This window comes from Anabrus simplex, chromosome 1 (assembly GCF_040414725.1).
Source record: "Anabrus simplex isolate iqAnaSimp1 chromosome 1, ASM4041472v1, whole genome shotgun sequence".
Classification (NCBI taxonomy): Eukaryota; Metazoa; Arthropoda; class Insecta; order Orthoptera; family Tettigoniidae; genus Anabrus; species Anabrus simplex.
This window is the reverse complement of record NC_090265.1, coordinates 579,230,644-579,249,830: the sequence shown is the minus strand read 5'-3', so window position 1 is coordinate 579,249,830 and position 19,187 is coordinate 579,230,644. Positions and strand designations below refer to the sequence as shown.

The 19,187-nt window shown below is 36.0% G+C and overlaps 1 protein-coding gene across 1 annotated transcript in view; it reads right to left on the bottom strand.

Annotated features, from left to right (window-relative positions):
* Nucleotides 1-19,187, bottom strand: part of LOC136870373 (probable tubulin polyglutamylase ttll-15) — a 157,019-nt gene that overhangs the window by 100,571 nt on the left and 37,261 nt on the right. Inside the window, exons 5-7 of the mRNA XM_067144914.2 lie at nucleotides 16,450-16,679; nucleotides 9,108-9,268; nucleotides 7,379-7,554 (exon numbers count right to left, since the gene is read on the bottom strand). Coding sequence (XP_067001015.2) covers nucleotides 7,379-7,554; nucleotides 9,108-9,268; nucleotides 16,450-16,679 — 567 coding nt within the window. The remainder of the gene's footprint in view (nucleotides 1-7,378; nucleotides 7,555-9,107; nucleotides 9,269-16,449; nucleotides 16,680-19,187) is intronic.

Genomic DNA, 19,187 nt, shown 5'->3' with positions numbered 1-19,187 from the left:
GCTATCTCAGAGCCATCTGTTGTTCTGTATACACACTATGCCTGTGGAACTTCCACATTACACATGTAATTTTGTGATCCGTTCCCATATCTACAAGAAAAAAAAAAAACCAGTTGTCATACATTTTGCTCCAATCCTCGTATTTAAAGTCAGCCATGCCGTAGCGGTCTCGGTGACCGGACCTCGGTACTTGAGGGTTAAATGTGATCAGATATGATACACGAGATGGATTAACTACAGGTATGGAGGTAACATACCTTCATCTGAATATTTATGAAGCATTCTTTTGAGCCTTGGGCATAAACACACTGTGAGCAAGCTGAAGACGAACAAATGCCATGCTGCTACTCGGATGCATAGTGATGAAATGGGTTGCCTCTACATTCTACGACTGACACCATTTCATATTCCTGCCCATAGCATGAGAAAGAAGTACACGTTTCATCTTCCAGGGTGTAGGACTGAGGCATTTCACAATTTTTTGTTTCTTCGGGCTCTGTGTACATTAAACCAACTGGATGAGAAAGGGAATTGATTCCACATTCTTCCTAATATGGTGTGAATATCTCTTCTCATGCCTGGGACCTAAAAATAGGACTGCGGGGCTGAGTGGCTCAGACGGTTAAGGCGTTGGCCTTCTAATCCCAACTTGGCAGGTTCGATCCTGGCTCAGTCCGGTGGTATTTGAAGGTGCTCAAATACGACAGCCCCGTGTCGGTAGATTTACTGGCACGTAAAAGAACTCCTGCGGGACTAAATTCCGGCACCTCGGCATCTCCGAAGAACTTAAAAAGTAGTTAGTGGAACGTAAAACAAATAACATTTTTTAAAAAAATTAAAAATAGGACTAATGCTGGTCACAAATGTAAATATCACATGTAAATGGAACTGCATGTAGAGATGAACATTGCACTTAAGTTTAGGTCTGCACAGTTGTCAGAGTTACATGTATATTACTACTACAGCAACTACAACATTTTCATTCTGTCCCACAAGGGGATGGCGGGCCTATTAGATGGTAACGCCATCTCTCAGGCCAGGGAGATGTTCAGAGAAGGTGAGGGTGTTGCAGTCCATGGCCTATTCAAGGAATTATCCCAGCATTCGCTTACGTAAAAGGGGAATGGAAAAACCATGAAAAACCATTCTCAGGACAGCCGACGGTGGGAAACCAGCCCCTCTCCGTCTCCCAAATGCAGAGGCTTAGAGCCAGGACAGAGCCGCGGTCACCTCTACTCTGCTCAGTTGGTCGATCGAAGAGCAGAGCCTTCGAACTACAGACCAGCCGTGGACACCTATAGGCCGAAACCCACTCTGTACCCACCGCCCTTATATGTATTATTGTATGTTCTGCATTTGCTTAGCAGTTAAGCTAAATGTATTTTGGTAGGACATTATTCTATGTGCTCTTTCTCTCTTTAGCAGCTAGGTTAAATGTATGTTGATTGTTTTTAAATTATATACTGTCTACATTTAGCACCTAAGATTAACAGTTAATGCAAGGTCTAATAATAAGGTATGGCCAAACTTTCTGGACATATTGCTCACTCGAGGAGAAAGAAAATATTGTATATTATGGAAATGGGTCCAAAAATGCTTTATTTGCATGTTAGAGCACATTTTCTACAATTCTACATACAGTAATACAATATAATCATGGGAAACACACAGGAACAGAACGTACCAGCAAATGACATGAAACTTTTTCTTACATGAAATGTTCAAAATGCCCTCCATTAGTATTGGTACTTGCATCAACCTGCCATTACAGGGTTACATCAGTACATCTGGGATTCAATGATTTTAAAGGTAGTAAAAATCATAATATGAAGATAAAGTTTGAATTCTAGAGGACATAATAGGGGAAATACTGTATGCATTTACAGGAAGAGGATTTTTTTTTTTTTTTTTTTTTTTTTACAAGTTGCTTTACGTTGCACCGACACAGATAGGCCTTATGGTGACGATGGGATAGGAAAGGCCTAGGAGTGGGAAGGAAGCGGCCATGGCCTTAATAAGGTACAGCCCCAGCATTTGCCTGGTGTGAGAATGGGAAAGCACAGAAAAACCATCTTTGGGGCTGCCGACAGTGAGGTTCGAACCCACTATCTCCCGAATACTTGATACTGGTCATACTTAAGCGACTGCAGCCATCAAGCTCGGTGGACGAGGAATTAGGGATGGAATAATTTGTTAAGAGAAATGTTTGATAAATTTTGAAATCATGCAAGTTCTTTCTACATCTCATATGATTTCATTTATCACCATCTTATATCACCTGTCATAGAGATTTATCCCACTAGTGGTAAATAAATCTATTTATCTATCTATCTGCTTGTACTTTATGATGGATTTAGTGAAAAGCTGTTGATGTTACTACTGTCTGGAACCAAGTGTAGGACTATGTACACCTTCCAGCATTAACGCACAGCTAACATTTCTTGTCCAGTGTGATGGAGAACCACTATAGATCTCACTGAAACTTATTAACGCACGTGTGGTGCACGACTATGTCATCCAGGCACACTAACTACGTTCAACACGGAGAACAGTATACACCAATAACTGCAGATTTATAACTACTACTACCATTGCCTTTTGGATATTCGACGGATACTACTCAATTTCTGGTTCTTTATCAGCACTAGATTAGCCAATGCACTGCCCTCTATGAATATAGCCTTTCTCATTTACTTCCTTCAAAACAATCTTTCTGTGTTTTCTACTCGTGTAGTAACCTGCCTGGTGGCCATAATTGTTAAGGCGTTGAAGTATATGGTATGACGCCGTGGTTATTCGATTTGTGTTCCTTTAACAGTAAATATGTTGGAAGATAGTCCGCCTAGTCAATACTATTCATTTATTTACCTTTCACCTTAACATCTAGTACATGTTTCAAGAATAGTATGCATTCTCTTCCTCAGCTAGTGGATTAAAATTCAGTATACAATAAGACCTGACTAAAATACAAATCCAATTGAACTACGCAAGATAGTATTATAATTCCTAGGACACCGTAAATTCACATCATTATACGACGCTGTGTCCAATATTTTAATGTAAATAGACATCATTTTAACACCCATTAACGGTGGATATCGGCAGGACTTCAAGTTTTAATGCAATTTCATTCATTCTTAACTCAACATTTTTGAACTACGCAAGGCAACTTCAAGGACACTGTGAATTCATATCATCACAAGACATATTTAATTAGACATTACTATATTGTGTTTTTAATTTGTACTTGACAAAATGGGATTTTAATTCTATGTTTGTACTATCCAAAATTTTTAAGTGTCACATTGTCATACTCATTGTTTTGAATTTTAATGGGGGCCCCCGTATTTTAGTCAGGTCTTATTGTATACTGAATTTTAATCCACTAGCTGAGGAAGAGAATGCATAATATTCTCGAAACATGTACTAGATGTTAAGGTGAAAGGTAAATAAATTAATAGTATTGACTAGGCGGACTATCTTCCAACATATTTACTGTTACTAAGTCAATACGGATCCAATCCCGACCATCATGGTCAAGATTATTAATAATGATTATGCCAGCCAGGCTAGAAAAATGATAAACAAATTTAAGAACACCAAAGTTAAAATTCTTAGTATTTCAAAAGACTTGAACTTTCTTAAGAAATGTATTAAAAGTGACGTTATACCTAAACATTTGAATTCCATACAAAAGAGAGGTAGATTGCTGCGTCATGAAATGAGAACACAGCGGAAAGTAAATCACTTGTGGATTAAAGATGAAATCAGGTTCTTACACCTTAAAAAAACTAAGCTGAACAACACGCTTTATGAATTACACCTACTCATCACTAGTCAAATTTCGACTCTGGAATGGGAGGAGGCGCAATTTTACATTGACCTCTCATTATTTACAATATTAAAGAAAAAACAAGATATTTTAGATAAAAAATACCAGAGGCTCATTGAAGACAAATGCATCACCAAAGATGAAATACGAAACAACAACACATACACGACAACACACACATTTTATCCGCCACTCAAAAACCTGACCAACGTTGATTTCAACGATGACGAAGTCGAAATCTTAAGTAAGGGTCCCAAACATAACTGCCCACACACGAGTAAGACTGTCCAAAATAGAGAACTAGTGAAACTGATAGCGGAATCTGAAGTAGCAATTGCAGAGGTACACATAGACGAACAAGAGAACATGAGGTTCGAGGCCAAAAATAAAATTTGTAAAATAATGGAACATAAAACCATCTCAGATACCCACACTAACAACAATCTCCGAAAGATTAATAAGAAGATTAAAGATAATAACATAATTGTCACGAAAGCTGACAAGGGTAACACTATAGTTTTAATCAATAAAGATGATTACATCAGTAAAACGAATGATTTCCTGAAGGGAGACAACTTTCGTCAGATAAAGAAGGACCCCACTAACAACATGCAAAAGACTATCAAACAAATTTTAGCTAACACTAATTTTTTGATCAATTCGAATGAAACAAAATGCTTGGTAAATATGAACCTAGGATTACGAAAATTGAGGGCTATGCCTAAGGTACACAAAGAAGACATACCTATTAGACTGATTGTAAACTTCAGAAACAGTCCTACATATAAAACGGCCAAATTTGTACACACGTTTTTAAAGAAACATTACAGATTTAATGTAGATACAAGTCTCCGCAATACCATAGATTTTTGTGACAGGACAAAAAATTTAATTTTATCGCAATATAATACTATCCATAGCTTTGATGTGAAAGATATGTACTCGAATATTCCGATCACGGAGACTATCAACATTGTTAAGAACAACTTAAACACACATAGTTCGTTGAGTAAAGTAGAAATTGATGAATTCATCAACTTATTAAAGTTTATATTAGAAAACAACTTTTTTACTTTCAACAACAATGTGTACAAACAAGTTAATGGGTTGGCCATGGGATCACCAGTGTCTGGTATCCTTGCAGATATATTTATGGACCATATGGAATCTAATAAAATAATCGGTAAAATAAAAGGATTAGACTTATGGTTAAGGTTTGTTGATGACACGTTCGCTATCATTAACGAACAAGAACTCAAGCCAAACGAACTGTTAGACCAATTAAACAACCTTGATAAACATATAATGTTTACAATCGAGTCGGAAGATAATAAAAGTCTAAACTACTTAGACGTAACATTAACTAGAGACAATAAAAACCTGATTTACCAAGTATTTAGAAAACCTACACACACAGATGTTGTTATTAGGAAAGACTCAAACCACCCAGGAGAACATAAGAAAGCGGCATTTTACAGCTTCATCAATAGAGCAGTAAGAATACCATTAAACAGAAATGATTTTAATTAAAGAGATAAACACTATACAAGATATTGCCAAAAGAAACGGTTACCCCAAAAGCTATGTCAATAGGATAAAGAGTAAGATCGTGAATAGACCTAACACCCTACTTGTAAATAAGGAAGAAAAAAAGAAATTCGCTACATTCACTTACATTAATAAACAATCATACAGTTTGGCTAAACTATTTAGAAAACACAATATCCATGTATCCTTTAGGACAGACAATAATAATAATAATAATAATAATTTATTGTTCAATTCGAATAGCGTAAACACCAACAGTAGGTTCAGTAAATTAGGAGTATACAAACTGTCGTGCCAAGACTGCAGAAAAAAATATGTCGGACAGTCAGGTAGAAGTGTGGTGGTACGGTATAAAGAGCATGTCAATGCATGAAAACATTCTAGATACTCTGTAATGTGTGAACACATGCATGAAAGCAACCATCATTTCATAAATATTGAACGTGATATGACTTTATTACATTCATTAAGCAAAGGCAAACAAATGAATGCCCTAGAGAAATTAGAAATATACAAATTGCAAAAATTTGATAATGAGAACAGCCTAAATGAACACATTGCAGAAGACAATCAGTTGTTTAAATTAGTAACCCAATACCCTAGTAAGAGGCCAAATGATGTCAAGCGTGTAAAGGGGGAAGTATGACTGTAGTATCAGGGGCGGTTCCTTCCACCCCTCCTTCCATCCATCATGCAACCCAATGTAATTCCGTAACCAGTTGCCATACAACATCAGGTGCCTCAACATCTATCTAACACATGCATGCCACATGTAATATTTACATCATCACACTGGTAAGGTTTAATATTTTTACCCCGTTGTATTCTCATTTGTTTATGTCGGAGCCTTTTGTTAATTTTTATTTCATTTCCTTTTTATAGACCATTTTAACCTATTTTCAACCTGGCTGCATAATACATCTATCAACCGAAGATAATGGCAGGACTCCAAGTTTTCACGCAACTTCATTTATTCTTGTACAAATCCAATTGAACTACGCAAGATAGTATTATAACTCCTAGGACACCGTAAATTCACATCATTATACGACGCTGTGTCCAATATTTTAATTTAAATAGAAATCATTTTAACACCCAATAACGGTGGATATTGGCAAGACTTCAAGTTTTAATGCAATTTCATTCATTCTTAACTCAACATTTTTGAACTACGCAAGGCAACTTTAAGGACACTGTGAATTCATATCATCACAAGACGTTGTATTTAATTAGACATTACTATATTGTGTTTTTAATTTGTACTTGACAAAATGGGATTTTAATTCTATGTTTGTACTATCCAAAATTTTTAAGTGTCACATTGTCATACTCATTGTTTTGAATTTTAATGGGGGCCCCCGTATTTTAGTCAGGTCTTATTGTATACTGAATTTTAATCCACTAGCTGAGGAAGAGAATGCATAATATTCTCGAAACATGTACTAGATGTTAAGGTGAAAGGTAAATAAATTAATAGTATGACTAGGCGGACTATCTTCCAACATATTTACTGTTACTAAGTCAATACGGATCCAATCCCGACCATCATGGTCAAGATTATTAATAATTGTGTTCCTTTGGTCGAAAAAAAAAATTCTCCATCAGAATGTCGACCGGCAGGGTAGCGGAGGTGGTGGTATACAATTTCTAATCAATAGATTACGTACCAAAAGCTGGATTAAATTCCAAACCTCTCCACAGTGCTGATATAGAGTGAGGGCATATGATATGATGCTGTTGATGGTGATTCGTCCGTTGCATGGAGATGTAAAACTATGAGCAGACCCGTTGATGTTATTCGACAGCAGTAGGCTATGTACCGACGCTGGTTATCACCCTCTCCCCACCTCATTATCATCATCATCATCATCATCCCACATCCAGAAGTGCAGGTCGCCTATGGGAGTCTAATAGAAAGACCTAAACCAGATGTCCTCGGACACTCCCAGCACTAAAGCCATATGACAAATAAAAAAATAAAAATTTACAGTGACTTACCTCCAGTACAAATACATTCAAATCTTCATCAATTAAGAAGTCAAAACGAACCATTTCAAAGAAATTGCTGGTAGATCTATAACGCTTGGCCGATCGTATTATTAGAGGCTCTTTGAGTAAACAAATATTCCTGATAGCTTCATGGACTTGATTCCAAACCTTTTGGGGGTCTTTCCCTGTAACAGAAAGATACAAATCATACATCTACATGAAGGGCCTAATTCCTGCTTGAAATACTATTAATCATTAGTTTTGTTTCTTCTAAATCTTAGTTTCTTTTTTTCGAGCATCTTTACAGTTTGAATAGTTCATGGTGTGGGTTACTGTAGTCACGTCCTAGTTCGAGAACCATCAAACATCACTGTTATACATAGAAAGGTAGGGGTACTAGACCCACAATACACTATATCATAACTAACTTTGAATACAGGAAATCTGTTAGGAATGTACAAATATTCCTGGGATTTTTAATTCTTTTTTATGATAAAGACCACTACCTGATCTGCAATGAACTTAGTATCACTAGGCCTACAATAGAGAAACTGGAGTCTGTCTGTAGATGGATAAGGGTAGAAAATCTCCAGGATGAAGAAATTAGTTGTAAAGATTAAACAGTCAAAAGGTTCAGGATGGTGCACAGGCAGGGTATGACATTTCCGCAGGGAATAATTAAAGTCATGCCATGACAAATCCTGTATGCCAGATAGCCCTGCCATCTTGAATTAGTTAATTACAACTAGTTACAACAAACTTCCCTTAATTTGGCACAATGGAGACATAGAGTAGGCATTTTAAGTTGAAAAATAAGAAATTTATATTTTAATCCCTTGACAACGACCTCCATATGTCGTATAGACCTCCTTTTCTTTTTAAGCTGTGTGGTATATACTGCTGCTTTTAGGGGGACTTTCACTGTAAAATATTCCATTAATAATATTTCTCTTATTAATTCTCTTGTCAGAAAAGTGCGTATGAGAAGAAGTTTTAGAAACAGATTTCCATTAAGGTTGGTAGAGTTCCGTTTGAGGTTGATCGTGGGTATATTTTGTAGGAGAGTAAAATCACTGTTTTGACTTTCCTATGAACCTTCAGTTCTTTCAGGGATTTTGAAATGATATGGGCTCTAAAACCTGACTCTGGATAGGTGGATTCTAAACATGAAGTTTGGTTAACAATGTCCAGTAGTTTTCCAGTTAACAAATCAGCTCTATGCGCACCCACATTTGGGCTATGTCTGCTAGGATTTAGACTATAAAACATTCTGTTATTAATATCTCCCTGATAAATCCTCATATTGAAAAACTTGTACATGGAAAAAAAAAAAGTTTTAGAATTAGATTTTCGAAGTATGATCATGAGCATTTTATAAGAGAGTAAAATTGCTGTTTCAGTCTTCCTATAACCCCTAGTCTCGGCAAGTTTAAAATGATACTGACCCTAAAACCTACCCATGAATAGGTGGATACTAAGTATGAAGTTTGGTTGAAATACCATATATCCATCAGTTACTCTGTTATAAGAGTTCAAACAAACAAACAAACAAACAAACAAACAAACAAACAAACAAACAAACAAACAAACAAACAAACAAACAAACACCAAATCTGAAAAAAATCTGTAGATGGCCATTATCACACCTGAAATGGATAACTATAAGAAAATCAAACCAAAATAATCAATGTAGAGACACATGGTCATTACACTTTTATTTACTTAGATATAACAATACCTTTCCTCCTAATATAGGCATCGAAAGAATTCTTCTGGGAAAATCCCAGATCAAGGTAATACTTCAATGATGGCACTTCCCAGATAGGAAGGTAATTATCAGCCACAACATATTTACCCACTTTAGCAGGGTCAAATGGGTGGTACCTTTCAGGACAAAATCTGCAAACAGAATTCAAGATAATGGTTATTTCACACAAATTACAATCAAATATACGAGCAACAAGGAATCTTGAAAAATACACACATACGGAGGGTATCTATCTTTTTCAGTTTAATAAAAACTTCAAGTTGTAGTCTTCATTATTTTCACAGATCAATAAAATACAACAAAAAAGTAACTAGGCTGAATTAAATAATTTAAGTACCTGATAAATATTTTTCTCAATTGCAATTAAAAATTACTTTTTCAAGTAGTAATCAGCAAAATTACAATTAATTCATTGCCAGTCTCAAGGAAATCACTGAATTTCTATTCACATGAGGCTGGAATGATAACAAAATCTGCAAGGAATAATATATTATTTCATTTTGTGTGTGTTTTCTTAATACAAAGACATTAAGTGGCTATCATCACTAAGCAAAAATAAACATGATACTTTGGAACTTTCAAAATACATTTTTTCAAGTTTGCAAGGAAAATGATAGGGGTCATCCATACAATATGTTCGCAAAAAATGCCTAAAAAGTTAACCCCCTCCCCATATTGTAACATTGTAACAATTCTTAATTACCCCCGCCCCCAAGTGAGCATAAAAAATTAATTACATCCCCACCCTATCTGGGAAAACATAAAAATCAATACATACAGTATGTCTAAGAGGTAGTGCCAACTTCATAACAAAAACTAATGATAGAATTCTGGACACATAACCTGAATGCTGGTTTTGATATGTGTTTGTAACTATGAGGTTTATACAGGCATTGTAGGCAATGTATAACACAAAATGGAGCTAAGTTCCTAATGGAGGAAATTTTGAAGATAAATGTACCTCCATTTTATTCTTCATAATTTATTACCATTAGAATTTGGATTTGGCAGACTTTTCTCAAAACCGGTCATAATATTTTTCAAGAGAGAGGAACACGAACAAGTAAAGAAAGAAAGAAGGCAAATTTTCATGCTTAGCCAAAATAATAACGTACAATATATGGAAAGTGCAAAAATAGATGTTCATTTGGATTTTGCAAATCAGGTAATAAGAAAAAACTGATGAACATCACATTTGTCACATTCAGACCCCTTCCCCCCATTCGAGCGAAAGTATTTTATGGATGACACCACATTATTTCATTTTATGTTTCTTTAACATAGCAACATTAAGAGGATCATCATTAACAAAGACTAAACATGGTACTTTGGAACTTTCAAAATACATTTTTCCCCATAATTTTTATTTTAGTGACTTTTTAACTGTTTCTTAACCCTGGACAGGAGGAGCTTGATGATGTAACGTGAGAGGTGGCATGGGGTATTTTCTGACCACTATGATTGAACTTCCTCTAATAAAAAAATTATTAATTTTTATGTATCATAATGTATACGTTTTATTAACTCAGTTGCATGATATGATATCAAAAATAAATGTATATATCAAATACTGATTAGCTTCACAGCACATGAATGTAACAAAAGTAAAAACTTGTCATGCACAGCAATAATCTTCATTAAACACCTCATCTTGAGTCAGCTGACAGTCTCAGATTCTGCTAACTATGTAATGTTATTCCTGCAGTATATCCCTGGTTGGTGGAGAGGGGTTCTTCCAAAATAATTATGCACCTGGAAATAATTTTTTTCTTTTTTTTGCTAGTTGCTTTACGTCGCACCAACACGGATAGGTCTTATGGCGACGATGGGACAGGGAAGAGCTCAGAGTTGGAAGGATGCGGCCGTGGCCTTAATTAAGGTACAACCCCAGCATTTGCCTGGTGTGAAAATGGGAAACCACAGAAAACCATCTTCAGAACTGGAAATAATTATCCTCTTCATGACAATCCATAAAATCGTGATACTTCGTTCGTGAGTATAATTTCATCTGATTGGTTCAGTTTCTGGATTTGTACAGCTTACTGTGAGTTCCAACATATTATCATCCATGAAAAAATGCCTCAAGCTTCTTCAGGCGATGAGGCACTTTTTGCTATGAGTATCACTCCCGGTAAATGAGTGCAATGTTATGGGTTTGGGAGTATATTGTATGAAGTGCAACAACTGTGAAGCCAGTTACATCAGACATACTGGAAGGAACTTTCAGATACGCTACAATGAACATATCAACACAGTAAAACACAGTCATTTCTCAGCCATAGGCCAACACATTGAAGACTTCAAACATAAATTTACAAACATTGAAAACGATATGCAAATTCTAAGCACTAACCCCTAGAGCCCCTTACTCAATATAATGGAAGAATTTTCTATCAACCTAGATCAATACGCCAATCCAAACTTTAATTTAAATGAAATTACAGATAAAGTTAATATTCTTTTCAATGCAGACATCACTTTCCTAAAAAACAATTACCTAAAAAGAATCAAAAAACAAGACCCAATACATATAAAAGAACCGCCAGAAGACACCCCCCTGCTCCAGTCCTACTTCCTCAACAGCCGCTCCTCCTACCCCTCCAAACTTCCCCTCCGCAGCCACAAGCAGCAACTTCAGACAAACACAGAACAGTGCCCAACATGCTCCCGAATAGCACACATCAAAGTGTCAATATCTACAGTAAGTACATGCACACCCATTCCAACGTTAAACCAACTAGGCAGACGCAAAATTTCTTACACTTTGTTTCTATTTCTTTCTTTCTTTCTTAATCTGTTTTACCCTCCAGGGTCAGTTTTTCCCTCAGACTCAGCGAGGGATCCCACCTCTACCACCTCAAGGGCAGTGTCCTGAAGCTTCAGACTCTGGGTCGGGGGATACAACTGGGGAGGATGGCCAGTGCCTCGCCCAGGCGGCCTCACCTGTTATGCTGAACAGGGGCCTCAGTGGGGGATGGGAAGATTGGAAGGGATAGACAAGGAAGAGGGAAGGAAGCGGCCATGGCCTTAAGCTAGGTACCATCCTGGCATTTTCCTGGAAGAGAAGTGGGAAACCATGGAAAACCACTTCCAGGATGGCTGAGGTGAGAATCGAACCCACTTCTACTCAGCTGACCTCCCAAGGTTGAGTGGACCCTGTTCCAGCCCTCGTACCACTTTTCAAATTTCGTGGCAGAGCCAGGAATCGAACCTAGGCCTCCGGGGGTAGCAGCTAATCACACTAACCACTACACCACAGAGGCGGACTTGTTTCTATTTACAGATACAAATTACGTCCAACAACACAAAGTGAAGAAAGAAGGTTACATGCCAAACATAAAACATAAGATATGTTGAAATCAAGTAATACATACTGACATTTGACAAAATCAAATAACATAAAGACTACGGGAAGCACATCGCTAGAACAACAATTTACCTACATTTATATACCGTATCCTATCAAATTTTATGGTCAACCAGTCTTAACATAAACTGTAAGCTTTGTGTATAGATCGACGAAATCACACACTAAACACTGGACAACTACCTTGATTTCAACATAAGTGTTCATATTACCTCGAGAAACTCATACTATTACACCACCAACAGATGAACACGACTGATCATATATCATAACATAGTCGCATATACAATACACCGCAAGAATTAATCTGTACTTCAAAATATTTTATTCATCTAGTCATAAGTTTTAATGTGGAACAGTGGACAATTCACAATTTAAGAATATTGTATATTCAACATATATCATCTACGAACATAACAGTATTGCAAAGTTTTAACTCTCATGCAGATTAATGTAGACGAAGATAAGACAAAAAACATTTGCAAATTGATAAGTTTTTTACCCATATTATGTGACACCTTTATAATTTAATAAAAATGTATTTTAAAATACATCATTCTTGTACATATAGTAATGTTAAGTTTTAATCATTATATCAGTTAATGTAGACGATTATTTAAACTAGAACATTCGTAATGAAAATGCTTTACCCATATCATGTGACATTCTTATTGTGATGTTTTAATTGTATATTGTGATTGTCAGCTGAAGATGACCTTCACAAGGTCAAAACCAGTACTATAAAACAATAATATATAAATATATGTATTGTGAAAAACTGGGTGTGCAGGATAGTTTTTTTTTTTTTTTTTTTTTTTTTTTTTTTTTTTTTTTTTTTTACAATTTGCTTGATGTAGCATCCACACAGATAGGTCTTATGGCGACAGTGGGATAGGAAAGGGCTAGGAGTGGGAAGGAAGCGGCCATAGCCTTAATTAAGGTACAGCCCCAGCATTTGCCTGGTGTGAAAATGGGAAACCACGGAAAACCATCTTCAGGGCTGCCGACAGTGGGATTCACTTTCAGACACTTAGCCCGAAAGATAGAGTGTCTACCAGCCCACTTACAGGTGCATCTGGGTTAACTGAAGAAGAAAAGAAAGCAGCATTTCGATTTGCAAAGTCAATATATTCATCCTAGTACACTTCTTCAATTGTCAAGTGTTACTTTTTAAGATAGAAGTCAAGTCACAGGTTACAACCTACAAGTTGTGGAAAAGTCAGAATGATAGATAAATTTAATGACCTAGTTTTTTCCATTGCTGAACAGTTATTTACAGCACAGGCTTCTTCAGCAAATGTTGAAAAGAATCTTTTCATCTTTTCAGTTAATGGATTTAAAAGTATGTAATCGATCAGGCACAGAGAACGCCTCTAATCTTGCATTTCTGTTCAAAGTATTTAATATTTACATGAAACTACGATATGCAGCCATGACTACATATGGAAAGAAAAACCTCTCGAGGAACACCAAACTGCGACACTACATGATAACCATCAGGAATGCTGCATTATATGCAACTGAAATGCTGACATTGGGCAAGAGAGCTTGCAAACAATTGGAGAAGGAAGAATCTTGAGATATATATGGGGCACCAAAAAGCAAGGTGAAATCTGGGTACAGAGATCAAGGCAGGAACTATATGCGAGTATAGAACCAATCTCGAGTGTGATAAGAAAGAGAAGGTTAGGATTTGTTGGACATCTCATGAGGATGGATGACAGTAGGCTGAAGAAGAAGATATGGAATGCAACCTGCTTAACTGGAAATAAGTGGATGCAGGAAGTCAGAGAAGATTGGGAGACTATTGGCATAAAGGAAAGATATCCACTGATGACAGTACAGGATAGGTCCAAATACAAAAAGCTCGTGGAAGGTCACAGATGGACAGACACCAGGATCCAGATTCAGATCACGGAAGCCGAGAGAAAGAGGAGGAGTGAGAGAATGAAGAGGTATTGGGAAGAAAGAAGACGTACCGAACAAGTCACTCATGATCCTCAGGGGTCGTAACGAACCTAATAATAATAATAATAATAATAATAATAATAATAATAATAATAATAATAATAATAATAACATGAACATCTAAACAGAAAAGAGAAGTGACATTGTGTTTATTTAATCTTGTGATCATAATTCATAAACCTGAAATGTTTTTTTTAAATTCTAATTAAAAGTTTAGTTTTAATGTTTTGTGATAGTCACTCATTATTTTGTGCTTAGTTTATTAACATTGAGCAAGAGTATAACTTATTATTTCCATTTCTTTGAGTTGAGAATGAGCACATATAAGTTAATGAGAAGCCACACCTGGTTTAAATTAATTTAAAATATTATTTGAAATTAAACTTGGTTTAAACAAAAATAAAACAGGTTAAAACAAAACAAAAACCTGTTCTTTTTTCCAACCCTGATAAAGCAATGATCTTGTTTCTTTTTCAAGTGATCAAAAAACTGGCCCACTTGCTTTTTGTGAACAGCTCTATGAATATCTAAGTCTGTCTTCTTGTCAGGGTCAATTATTGCTTCCTCAATGTTCATGTCCAATTGTAAGCAAATTCTACTACATTCGTCAACTGCAGGCATAGAAGTACCAATGCTGAACATCCTGTTGATTATCTTATTTTTAAAACACCTCCTTTACTTTTAAATTGGGCTGCCCCTCAGCATCTTTTTCACTATTATAATTTCTGAATGGTTTTCCCTTTGTAAGTTCTGATGAGGGCTCTTCACCCTAACATAGTGACTTTTGCAACCTTTCAAGCTTTGTATTTAAGCTTTCACAGCATCTTCCTTAGATCCAAATTTTGCTATTTTGTGGTTGCCTCCTTTATTTTCCACCAGTACTCGACAGTTGTCATATTTAAACATTGTGAAAATACAAATTATCCTATATTTTGTGATGTCAAGAATGTGCCCCTACAGGCATAATTCGAAATGATGCATTCGTAAGTGAAAGCTTTTAGTTTATATGATCTTCCTGGACTGAACTTCTTTGGCAGCTTTGCTCTCCAGAAGTTTGGTAGAAATGCATGTTGTTTACTTCTTTCTGACACTGAATAAAATGCATCATGGAAGTTCTTGAAGTCCTTCATGTTTAGTAGACAGCCGTGAAATCCAACTCTGTGATTGCATGTAGGAACAACAATCAAAACTTTCACAGAGAACCTAAAACAAATTTTAAAAGAAACATGCATTAGAAACCTCTTAATGCAGTAGTATACATATTATGTACAATGCCTAAGTCCACGCATGATTTACACATAAGCACTGATAGAGAGAAAGTACGATAGGTATTATGTCAGGAGAAACAAGCACACTATGAAATGTCTTTAAACTTCGTACTGCATTTACAATGGGACAAAGTCGTACTCCCTAAACAGTCTTGTGTAAATAGAGATAAGCTTACCTTTTCTTCTTTTCAAGCGCACATTTCCACTTTGAAGGATCACATAAACACTTTAAAATGTTACCACGTGGCACTTCTTCAATTATAACTTCCATTTCCAGTAAGATGTAATGACAAAGTATGATTTCAATTAATTTAAAGCAAAAAACCTACACAAGTTAAACACACGTTTGCAATCACCTGTATACAAAGTAGCCATGTTGTCACAAGTACATGATTGGTTAAATGACTGATGACCATCTTTGAATGGAACTTGTCATATATCTGATTTTGATTTGAAACAAAGTAGGCTACTTCAACATTTAGCATGATTTCAAGCAAGTTTGAACAGAATAGTTTGCACCAATGGATTCAGCACAACAAAATCTATTAAATCAATCAAAAACCCAATTTCAACCTGGCAGTAACATGTCCCCTTTTGACTTCAACAAACTCAAGTAAATTTACTTTGAAATATGAATAAACTGAATACTTCATTCATAATTTCGCTACTGCCACTTCACTTTAGAGAAATGCCAAAAATATCACCTTACCTGAAAGCTACATCACCATTATAGGCATATACACGCAGAGGATCAATAGATGTCAATATAGTGTAAATGCCAATATCAAATTTGTGACCATCAATGAGAAGTGGCTTGCTTACATACTCCTGGACAAAAGTACCATTCACATTTCGATCCAGTTCATCCAAGTGCTTTATGACGATACCTCGATGATTATTATTCTTTTGCACAAACAGTGAATTTGGATTGGCTTTTGCCTAGAAACATAAAAGAGTTACAGTCTATATTTGAGGTTGAAGCTTAATATAAGCAATATAAGTAATGGATAAAAATATGCCTGGAAGTTTGGGAAGGATGCACTGGTCCAGAGTGAGAAACCATGGAAAAGTGTTCCAAATAGAAATTAAATATCCTCTTAAAGCTAGGAGGATAGTGAAAATTGCACCGATATTTAGGTGAAGGAACAAGAGAAATGTATTTCTTGAAAATGGATCAGATTAGTGTTTCTCAAACTTTTCAGCTCAACAGCCCCCAAAACATAAAATATAAATAAAATTAATACTTTGCAGCCCCCAAGAAAAAGCTTTTCCCAATGATAATGCTGATGATAATGATAATAATGAATGGTGCCAGGAGTGCCGAAGGACAAGTTTGGCTCGCCAGATGCAGGTATTTCGTTTTGACTCCCGTAGGCAACCTGCGCGTCATGATGAGGATGAAATGGTGATGAAGATGACACATACACCTAGCCCCAGTGCCATTAACCAATTATGGTTAAAATACCCGACCCTGTCAAGAATTGAACCCGAAACCCCCGTGGCCAAAGGCCAGCACGTTAACCATTGAGCTATGGAGCCGGACATAATAATAATGACAACTTAGGTGAGCAACTAGTTCAAACTGTCTAAGTGCCTTGATAGTGATATATATGAACTTGCCTTGTTTAACAGAGCGTATACTATACCCACACAAGTTTGTGCATGTTCAAATATGAACTCATCCTGTTTAACATTGCCTGTTATAAGAGGAATAGTACAGGAGAAAGACCATCATTAAGGTTTAGTTTCATAAGTGTATTTAGTAAAAATTGGTTCATTGAATATTTTTCTTTACCTGTCAATGCAAAATGGACAAATTTGTGACAAAACAAAGTGAGCCATCTATATCCTGTGAACTGGTAAGTAACAAGAAGGGACAGTACAATGACAGCTATTTTTTACAGAGTAAAGTGGAATTCCACCAACAAACTTTCGTACGTTGTTCAGGGATACCTTCTTAGTATATTGGTATAAGGGACACGTGGCCTGGTGGCTTTGCTACGGAGTAATAATGTAATTGTGATTTATTTGGTTTGCTGTCCCAATCATCCTTGTTTCTGTGAAAATACATTCATATCAGTGAAATAGCCTGTAATATGCAATAACCAAACTGTACAACACAAAACACAAAGTAATGCAAAAACCCTTAGACAAACCACATGCACCTTTTCACAGTTTCTTCAATCTGTTCTGTCAGTATACTGTACATTAGATTCCAGTATGTAACAAATGCAGAACCGTTCATTTACAGGTATTGTTCAAAATGTCAACCAACATGATCATGGCATCGATGGCTTCCAGCATGTTAAAGAACTCTTGTGGGACAAAATTCTAACAACCCAGTGTTGCCAAGAACTAGCAATTATTATTTTCATTGCAATACAGGCACAAAGCTAACTGACACAACAAATAAAATGAAATTACTCTGTAACAAGCAATTGGAGACCACAGGTCCCTTTTACCAATATACTCAGAAGGTATCTCTGAACCACCTCCAAAAATTTGTAGGTGGAGTTCAGCTTCACCCTGTATATGGATTTATTTCATCAGATAGTATGCCAAAATCTCTTGTTTGCTTTCAAATCCTATCTGCTGAAAGTATGAAGCCATTGATGTTAGATCAGCAATTGGAAACCAAACAACTATCTTTGAAAACAAACCTTTGGAATTTTTCTGAAAGAAAAGTACAATACATAATTTGAAAAATCAACAATATTCTACTTGTAAAGCAAGGCAGAATGATAACGTGCATTCTGTTAAGAGTAAGTATGTAAGCCCTACAAGAGCAAAACAATTGCAGCTAACTCATGCATTTTTTTTAAAATAGCATTTTGGATTGTAAAAATAAATGTGTTCATAGGAATGTGTTTTTGTGTGTTTTTAAATATGTTTTTCAAGATATATGTTTTTGATATGTGTTCATTTTTCTCAAAAAATATTTGCTATTCCCTTCATACCTGTTATTTTTATTCACAACCTTATTTATATGACACCACAACCTTCCTGCATGCCAGGCCCCCCATTCTGTGAAATGCTGAATTAGATTATGAAATATTTATCAAAAGAAATTACATCATTACCATCAGGAACATTTACTGAGGATGAAAGACTATGATGGTGACTGGAATGAGGATTATCCAAGGAAGGAACCAATTTCCACAGCTGTGATTGATTACACAGTTAAACTTTAAAAGAAGTAGTTAACTTTGTAATATTTAGATATCATCACCATCATTTTCATTTCCCCTCGTCCAGCTCCTGGCAGGTTGGGATGTTGATGGCACTTCTCCACCATTGCCTCTCTTTCTACCACTCCTCTTCATTAATTGTATTACAGTTGCCTTCTTTTTCTTATACTGTTCTTGACAGAGTCTATCCCTCTTGCTCTGGGCCTCCCTCTTGCCTTCTTTCATTCTATCTTATCCTCCAACATTTGTTTTGGTATCC